General features: G+C 46.8%; 1 protein-coding gene and 1 non-coding gene across 5 annotated transcripts in view; both read right to left on the bottom strand.

The window, feature by feature from the left end:
• The window catches only part of Fhl2 (four and a half LIM domains 2), a 72,515-nt gene that overhangs the window by 28,509 nt on the left and 34,155 nt on the right, over window positions 1-9,851 (bottom strand). For 2 of the 4 annotated variants that reach the window (XM_048810465.1, XM_015504976.2), the window contains one exon: window positions 4-183. In XM_048810465.1, coding sequence (XP_048666422.1) covers window positions 4-159 — 156 coding nt within the window. In that variant the 5' untranslated portion in view covers window positions 160-183. Of the gene's footprint in view, window positions 1-3; window positions 184-9,667; window positions 9,845-9,851 lie in introns of those variants that run through there. The other 2 variants (XM_015504977.2, XM_015504978.2) reach the window with 2 other exon arrangements.
• Window positions 7,872-7,944, bottom strand: Trnag-ccc. Its single transcript has one exon. It is a non-coding gene; the product is annotated as a tRNA-Gly (tRNA).

The raw sequence follows: 9,851 nt of genomic DNA, 5'->3' as shown, positions 1-9,851 counted from the left end.
TACCTTGCAGTCGCAGCCGATGGGCTTCCCACACTCTTCACACGTGTTGGCGTAGAGTGCTTCAAAGCAGGCCACACAGTGGGGGTTCTCCTCCCGCAGGATGTACTTCTTCCCAAAGAGAGACTCATTGCAGTGGTGGCAATCAAAGCGCTCTGTCATGTTGACACCCGGCTTCTCAAAAGCCTACAAAACACAGAGAGAACCCAGGTATCAGTAGGCACTCTCCACGGGCCATGCACACAAAGCCGTCACCTGGCCCCCCCATCTTCTTCTTTGGCCAACCGGTGGCTCTTTTCTCTGGGTTCATCACCAAAAGTCACCTTTCAGTGCTCATAATTTTCAATTATATGCTTTTTTTATTAGTTGGGGCCAGTTTTGTGTTTGAGCGTATCCCACTTCTTTGACAGTACCGATTATGGTTGACTGCATCAGAATGTCGGATCCGAGTTGGCACCAGAGTCCCCATCTGGTTCGGCCGCGGGCATGCTTGCAACATGTGACCCCACCATACCTCTTCCTTTCTCTCTGCCCCCAAAATAGAAAGGCAGGCAGAGAAACAATATGCCTATTTCTATTAAAAGATTTTCCATGAGCTCCCCTTTATGATTCACCCACGTGAATAGGAAGAAATCTCAGCAGAATAAGGGAGGGATATCTGGGGGAATCTGTGACTGGACTCCAGGAGAGTGCTGCCCTTGACCTGGATGTTGCATTGGGAGGCACAAACGGCCCAAGGACACAAGATACTGCCAATGTCCCTCAGGGGGAGCTGTTTCTCCCAGATGCAAAGCCGGTCCTCCTGCAGCTGTCCAGGTACCCAGAGGGCAGGAGAGCAAGACTGGCCCAGAGGATTATCACAGAGTGGGAAATGCAGTGACTGCGGTCAGCAGCTCTCCTGGAGCCTTGCAAAGAGGAACAAGAATGTGTCTTCATGGAAGACACGTTGTTTCATTTTTCCAGGATCAGTATACAGTGTGCACGAATAGAAAGAGAGAAAGGTGGGGGCAGTCGGGCTGGAGGGGATCAGGTGTTCCTCCTCCCCTCCCCTCCTTGTTCGGCCATTGCTATAAAATTACACCAGATAGAAAAGGTCTCCTATAGGAACACTTGGTGTGGACATTAAAATACAGTTGATTTTCTATAGGAATTTTTTTTTTTTTTAAGCAGTAATTCATTTGCTAAGAAGTGAACATTTCTTTCCCCGGTTGTTAAAGAGGCACGCCCCTTGGCCATGCAACTCTGAGCCAACTCAATTCAATTTCCAGTCATTTCCAGCCCTTTGAGGGTGAAATCCCAGAATTAGATTCTCTGACGCAAATGAAATATTGCTGCTTATGGGTTTGCGATTACAGCAAATTTGATAGTGTTTATTAATTTTATCCTCTTGTGTATACAAGGTCCTGACAGCGGTAAGCAGGGATGTGAACATCTTTCAAGCATCCTTACTTGGTTATTTCTGTGTTCATAGTATACTTTTCTTCCAAGAGAAATAAACACACAGCTGGATACATGTGGCAAGATCCACCCCTCTAAATCACTCTTCCTGGGGTTAAAGAAAACATCGTCTGGACACTCTTGTGATAACATCACAAGATGAGGCTCTGGAGCATTTGGATTATTGTTCTGGAACCCAGCAACTGAATAGCCTTTGTGTGAGGCATTCTGAGGTTGCAACAGCTATGCTGGAAGATGGTGTGATGCTTTCCTGTAATTCTCCGGTTATTGGCCCTGAGAGAACTGTCCCTTATTTCATCCCAATCCGGAGCCAACCTTCCAACATATATATTTTTCCAATAAAGGCTGCCATTTTGTTGTGGAACGAGAGGATTTTTTTGTCTATTCTGTTCACACAAGTAGAAGAATAATGATTTGGGAATTTGTAAGAAGAACAATGAAGAAAGAGAGAACTAATTATAAATCACGGAATTTTAAAACCTGAAAACTATCCCTGACATTATCTTCAGACAACTCCTTCATTTTAGGGATGGAAAAACTGGAGCCCAGGAGTTTTGGTGAAATAAAAGGGAAGCCTCCAGGGTTCTCCCCAGTAGCCATCTAACTTTGAGAAAACAAATGGCTGATCTGAATGGAAAGTGAGTCCATGTGGGTTGGACAAGCCCCAGGACGACATCTGCAGACTATACAACTGTCTCTATGAGGCACGGTCTTTGTCTGCACCCAGTGAGAAGCACCTGCTTCCCTCCAAGGTCAAGATCGTGCCCCACATCTAAGGCCAAGTGTGGCATGTGTGTTTTACACCTCCTATGATTGTGTAGGTCCAGGACAGAAAAGCATCTAAGGGCGCAACCTCTGAGAATAACTCGGGCTCCTCATCTGCAAAAATTATGACTGAGGCTATCCTGTGACAATTGCCATCGCCTCTGACACCGACTTCCATAGTAAGATGCACTTTACTCCCCAAGGTCCTCTGAAGAATTTCCAAATAATTATAAGAAGTACAAACCCCGAGAGTCAGGATAAATAATAGTCCATAGACTAATGCGAAAAAGCTCAGAGCTTCCCTTCTGTCATGGAGGGTTGAACCCATTCCTCTTTTAATTACATGAGACTAAATAGAATATTCTTTTTAGTTTTGTTTTTGGTGCTGGGGATTGAACTCAGAACCTCACACATGTTCTACCATTGAGCAACATCCCCAGTCCCATAATGTTTTCTTAAAAAAAAAATGTGTTTTAAAAGTTACACCATCAATCCTGAACCTTTTTTTTTTAATGGGAAAAGTGTCTGTAGTCTTACATTAGAAGTTTGCTTTAACTTTGCATTTTTCAGTCCTATGAAACACCCAGCTGTTCATTCACTCACTCAAGAAACACTGGCTGACCTGGGATTACGTGTCAGATGTCACACAAAGTGCTGGAGGACAAAGATGAGCAATGTATGGCCCATCCCTCAGGAACTGGTGGTTTAGATGGGAAAAGTACCATTTTACAAATTGCAAGGTTCTACAGCAGGAGCTCAATGGAGATGAACAGGTATCGTGGGAACACAGAGGAGTCTTCCCTGGGAGGCCCAACTGGGCCTGGAGGAGGGGCACCTATACTGGCAAAGGGTGGGCCAGGTGATGCTACAGGTCAAGGGGTGGAGTAGGCCAAGCGGCGGAAATGAGAAGTGGTGTAGGGTGAACACACCGGGAAGACAGAAGATCCAGCTGGCAGGGGTGGCAAAAGGCTCAGCCTGAAGACCATCAAAGCCAAGGCAGGGCCTGAGTGCCTTGTTGGTAGACTTGGCTAAGATGTTCCCTGTGGGCAATAGGTGTGCATGTGACCGCCTCCATCCTGCACACAGCTAGGGGCGAGGCAGGCCTCATTAAATATCCATTGCCTGAAAGCCTGGCCTTGCTATGTAAGGTGGGGGAGACAAACTCAAGGGAATGACTCTTAAAAAATGATTTCATGTTGTCGGAGTCCAGGTCTGAATCTTCAAGTACATGTAGGACGTCTTGATTTCATAGGGATTATTAAGCCTAACTGCGCAATCCACTTACCCTCTGTGAACTCCGTACACCTCCTGACAGGTTAGAAAGAATTCCTGCCCATTACCTGGTACACAGGAATGCTGATGAGATTAAGCAGGGGCATGCAGGCAGACACCTGAACATGTGGTGTGACCGCTGACTTGTTATTCTCCTGAATCAGATCCAAATTACAATGTCCCAGAGTTCCTATCCCTTCCCATTCTCTGATGTCATTCCTCCTTGGGCTCTGAACAACCAGGGTACTTGAAAAAGCTGTATCTTAGGATACTGACTTGAGTTCAGGCCAAGTTACCTGCACTGGGCGGGGCAGGTACCAGGTGCAGCTCGCAGGTCTGGGGCTGACCTGGCAAGGGAGGGCTTTGATCTCCACATCCCTTGTCAGCCAAACTTCAAGCCAGTTACAAGAATAAGGTTCAGAGAGCAACGGAGCAGGGATGCTCGGGCTTAAAACTACTCAACACCGTAAAACCCATGGAACACCACGGGCTTATGCATGTGCTCTATTTTTAAACTTGCAATTTAAAAGCTGTCAAACAAAGTTTGAGTAGGGGAAGTGTTGGAGGTACAAAGAGAAAAAAAAAGCATGAGATCAAAGGGAGAAGGAAAATAAAAAGCGAGTAAAGGTAAGTAGAGGGAGGTGGTAGAGAGGGAGGAAGAGGGCCAATGGGGAGAAGAGCTGCCAAGACATTCAGAGCAGGAAGCTCGTTTCTTCGGTGGTGGTTGTTCATCTGTTTGATTTTGCTTTTGTTTTATAAGGTGTGTGGAGAATCAGGAGAGGGACTGGCGTGGTGCTCAGCCTCTCCTTGGCTTGCTGGCTGAGGTCTTTGAGTTTCAGGTCCCTCCTTCCCAAACAGCAAACCTGGCGGCCCCCCACACAGGCCAGCTTTGCCAGAGTCTCCTTTTCAATGCTCCTTTTATTCAACTACTTACTTTAATCTGATCCCCAAGGGCCCATTTTCTCCTCCCCTTCCAAACTCCAAAGGCACTGCTTTATGAGACTCTGCTAATACAGCCATTTCCTAAAGAGCTATCTACGAATGTCTCCAAGCACTTCCCACAAGACCTGCAGAAGCAACTCCAGGGAGTCTATCCTTGGACCAAGCTGTGTCCATCTTTAAATGCCACCAGGGACCCACGTGAGAAATTCCATTGCTAATTGACCATCAACCAGAATTCAATAGAGAAAATTAGGTCTATTGTCTGTGGGTTCTTCTTAAGAATAGACCATAAAAAGGCAATGCTTTTGTGATACCACTCCACATTGTGATGTTCCCTACTGGCCCTAGGTACCGATCAGGTGGGCAGTACATGCTGCTGAGACACCTCCCAGCAGCACAGGTCTTTGTAAGTACTGGCAGAATGAGTGAACCAATGGATGGGGGGGGGGGTGAACACAAGCATCCCAGAGAGCACAAACACATGGGCAAAAATCAAGACTGAAAATGGGGAATGTTTCGTGTGTACAATCCCCTCTGTATGGCAAACCCCAAAAAGCAATGTGGTTTGGCATCTGGTGTTAAAATTTCTACTGTCACATTCCCGAGCTTCCCCCTCACTCTTCCAACATCATACCTTCATCCTTCCTTCCAGATAAACTGCTGCTCCCACAGCGAGAATTTTTCTTATTGTGTTTGGACTCTGAACCCACATGAACACACCATTACACTGGCCAGGACGGGGCCTGGCCAGATAAAGAAGCAAAAAGCCAGCCAGGAGACACTCCCAAGCTCTGGGGAAAATGTACAGATTCCCTCCTACACACACACACACACACACACACACACACGTTGGACTCCAGGGGTAGGCACCAGGTGTTCCATACAGACCACTGCGTCTGTCATCAAACATTCTCTACCCTCACTCAAGGGCAGGGAGGGACTCCCACACCCAGAAACATGCTCAGAGAATAGCTACCCCAGTTTGTGTCCTCTGGATGGAAGTATTGACACACAAACTCAGCTCACCCCAACACTGTTCTCATTTGCCAAGCCAAACTGCTTCCTTTAATAGAAATTCTGGTGAAAAGGATGTTGCTGTGTCTAAAAAGAGAATCATGTATCTTGAATCTACTTGAAATCAACTTTTAGATTTTAGGACTGCAAACCATTTTGGATTGTGAGATATAACACTGACTATGTTTACCACTCTGCATAATGGATTCTTTTAGTGAACCTTTATTGAGGGTATCTATGGACAGGGTTGAGGGATGTATTATAATGTGCTACACACCCTGGTAACTTTCAAGAATTATAAAATTATCTTGTCTGTGATATTTTTAAGACATGCTTTATGTAAGATGGTGCTAGTATAGATAAATTGCAGTCCTCAGAATTTTCCTTTGAATGCTGAATAAGGAAAGGCATGGGAAAACAGTAAATGTCAATGTCAAATGATCTGAAGTCTATTGAATACAAGAATAGCTACACTTGTGCTCCCGCTTCTTAATCTAGCCAAGGAGAAGGTATTGAGTAACCACTATTTCCCACGTATAGTATCAGGCACTGGGAACCTGAGATCAAACACAGTCTCCGAAGGAGTTCCAGTCTAGCTCTAGCTCCAACAAATGTAAACCACTCCTAAGGTCCTATCTTGTCACTTGATCTCTAAACCTGCCAGGTCAGTTGATGCATGACAACCCCAGTTATACAGGCTAGAATGACAGGCTGCCTCAAGTTCATAAATCACACCAGCGTGGGGACTGGAGGAGGTCCCAGCCTACGGCTCCAGCACTGCCTTGCTAAGAAAGCATAAGCAAGTTATTGGTGCTGTTTCTGCACCTTTGGAACAAACATCACCCACTGTCATTCATCCGTCTCGTTCTATCTCCAAGGGTCAGTTCGCTGCTTACTCTCTTGCTGCTGGCCTTCCATTTCCTATGACCCCTCCGGACTGCCCTTTTATTTTGGTGTCCCCCAACGTCCATGAACATCTGGCCTCTTCAATCCTTTCAGTTCTGCTCCTTGAACTGAACTGGACTGTCAAGATGACCTCGAACACTTCCTTCTACTTCACTCACTGCCGATTTCTACTGGGTCTAAAAGGCGCATCAACAAACAGAGGTCTATTTTCTTTTTGACTGGGCTCCAAGGACACTTTCTGATATTATTCTATTTACCCATCAAAACAAGAAAGCCACTTCTTTTATTGCCACAGATGTCACATGCCTTGCTGCTTGTGACCATGAGCCTAGAGGGCTTCTTGAAGGCCCAGACAAAATCAGAACAGTAAAGGTACAGCCAAGGATGAGTGTGACGACACATATGTGTGTTGAGGCTCAGATGAAGCTCGAGAACCACTCATGAGAACTGGGCTGGATGAGGGCCAGATGGGGCCCAGGCCTCTTGGTACATTGCCACGTAGAGAGCCATATTTTGCAGCAAAAGGAAAATCTAGACCACTGTTAAACACAGTAGGAAAAATGAGAGCTGATGGGAGAGTTTTTAAGCAAATACATTTTACAAGGGGCCGTATTAGGATTCTGCAGAGAAGATGAACCAAGAAGAGATACAAGGATATACACTGAGGGTCCTTGGCTTACAATGGTTAGACTTGTGATCTTTTGACCCCCACAATGGTAGACACTTTTAATAGCCGGGCACTGGCAGCAAACAGAGCTCCCCATCAGCCCTGAAATCATGAGGGGAAAATAATCTACATGTGCTCTGTTGCTCAGCTGGGACGCTTGCAGGGCAGGCAGAGTCACTGCCTTTTTCAACTTGCAGTATTTTAAACTTGCCATGGGTTTATTAAGATTCATCCCCTTGTAAGTCAAGGGATCTATCCAGGGATTTGGCTCACACAATTATGGGAAGCTGAAAAGTCTCAAGATCTGCAGTTGACAGGGTGGAGACCCAGGAACGCCAGCAAGTTTCAGTCTGAAAGTCAGCACATGCAAAAAGAGCAGATGCGTCAGTTCCAGTCCATAGGCTAGAAAGGACCAAAGTCCCGTGGGAGAAAGTCCCTCTTACTCAGCCTTTCTATTCTACTGAGGTCTTCTGCCATGGGATAAGGGCCACATTCATTAGGGAAAGCAGTTGGTTTTGCTCAGATAGATGTTAATCTTATCCAGAAACTCCCTTAAAGACATGATCTGAACAATGTTTGAAATGTCTGGGCACCTCATAGCCCAGCCAAGTTGACACTAAAGTTGAAATCCACAATTCAGGATGACAGAGGAAATTCACTTGCTCACACCAAAGTCAAAACGCAAGCCTCGTGTCCTGAAAGACCAGCATTCTGTCACTAAAGAAAGCACATGAAGTTTGTTTAAGGTGGGATAGTTCTCAGAGTTACCTTTACAGGCTGGGAAAACTTGAGCAAAATTTACTTTGATCTCACTGTGAACTAGTTTCAGTTTTTGTTTTTGTTTTTTTTTTGATGGTACTGGGGATTGAACCCAGGGCCTTGTGCATGGGAGGCAAGCACTCTACCAACTGAGTTATATTCCCAGCCCTGAACTAGTTTCTTTCTCTGTAAAATAAAATAAATATTCAAAATTTTCATAATAACCCTGCCATAAATGACAGTGTGACCCTATTTCCCAGCTGGGGAAAATGAGGCACCAAGAGATTAGGTGACCTGACCAAGCCATGCAGACTGAGGGATCCAGATGTGAACTGAGAAAGCATAGGTCCAGTCCAGGTGCATCCTGGAGTCTACCCACACTTGCTGGTGGTATATAGTGCGACTGAACTGAAATGAGGCTGAATATAAAAACCTAGGTGGAAAGTAAAAAGACACTTGATCTCTTATTTATGTGCTGCTGTATAAACACATCTGAAAGCACCACAGGATGATAAACACTGCGGGAATGCACTTCTACATACGAAAGTCTTACATTTTGGAGTCAGCTAAATTTGAAAAGCTTGTGAAATTTTTTATTAATACATAAAAACTTTTCCTTTCTTGGGTTTTATTGATGTTTAATTCCTGGACTAGGAATTCCTGCACTTCTAATAATTGCTGCAATTTTTTAAAAAATCTAAATTGTCTTTAGGATACCACAAAGCCTCCTCCTTCGTGTATTGTTACAGAACACACATAAGCAGAGTTAGCACCAAAAATGTGAAATGTATTTAAAGTAGTGTTCTGAAGACAGTTCTTCCTGATTATAAGCCCATGTTGTGATTTATTACTTCCCAAAATATGTGCAAGAGCTAGCATGCCATAAATTGGGCCAAAGGAAGGCAGCGGTAACATTTCATCAAAATGGGTTAGACTAGGTCCAACCAACCCAACTGAGATTTGAAAGTAAATATGACTGATTCCTCATTTACAATCCAAAAATAACGTTTAACATTTTCTTCCCACAATTTCAGGCATGTTAAGATATCACAACTTAAACATGAGAATCTTTTTTCATTTAAAAGAAACCAATGTTCTTTAACCTGATGGTTCCGTTTTTAAATTTCTGCCCTAGTCAAGGAGATAAGTCACACACGGCAAACTCCACATCTGTCTACACAAGGGAAGTGCCTGGGTCACTGGCGCGCAGACCCGCCTGCCCAGGCAATTCCCTCGGGCGTCCGGCCTGAGTGCAGAGAGCTTGGACGGTTGCTGCTTTCCCTCCTGGGGTCAGCGGCTGGACGCGCCGCCAGAGTTTGCCCCAGGCTCGCCCTTGGGTGATTCAGCCCTTCCGTGCCACCTGGTGGTGACCCACCTAATGAGGACGCGAGCTTTTGCCCTCCCTCTGGGGATGGGTGAGTGTTTCAGGTATCCAGGTCCGTGAGGTCACCCCCGCCCCATTCCGGGTCCCAGTACTCGGGGTCCCCTCCACGGTTCTGGTGCCCTCTCCCCAGGGCCCCCTTTCCTTAGAGCCTTTCCTCTCCAACGGTTCTGCTCCCCTTTCCCAGGGGTCTCTCCCGCATTGTTTAGGTCCCCCGTCCCGTGGTCTCTGCCCTACCGCTCGAGTCCCCTCGCCCAGTCATTTTCACCCTTCGCCCCCACTATTCGTCTCCCCTCTCCCCGGGGTCTTCTTTCAGCAGGGTCCCTCCTCCACGTTTCAGGTCCCCAACCCTAGTCTCCCCTCCACGGTTCGCCTCCCTTCTCTCTGGGATCTCTGCCCCGCAGATCGTCGCCCCTCTCCCCAGGGTCCCTCCCTTAAGGTTCGGATCCTTGTCCCGGGGTGTCCCCTCCACGTTTCCTCTGCCCTGCCCCGTGGTCGCTCCCCACCTCCACCGGGTTCAGCTGGACTCTGCCGGAGCCTACGCCTGGGGCGGCTCCGGGCGGAGGTACTCACGGCGCGGCACCGGCGAGGGGCTCCCGGACGGGGCGGGCGGGCAGGCGATCCTGCGGCGGTCGGTGGCGGCAGCTTTTTGCGCCCTGCGCCGCCCTAGACGAACCCCGGCTGCTGTTC

The sequence above is a fragment of the Marmota marmota genome, unplaced genomic scaffold (genome assembly GCF_001458135.2).
Source record: "Marmota marmota marmota unplaced genomic scaffold, marMar, whole genome shotgun sequence".
Lineage (NCBI taxonomy): Eukaryota > Metazoa > Chordata > Mammalia > Rodentia > Sciuridae > Marmota > Marmota marmota.
The sequence above is the reverse complement of the archived record's forward strand: the minus strand, read 5'-3'. Positions and strand labels throughout refer to the sequence as shown.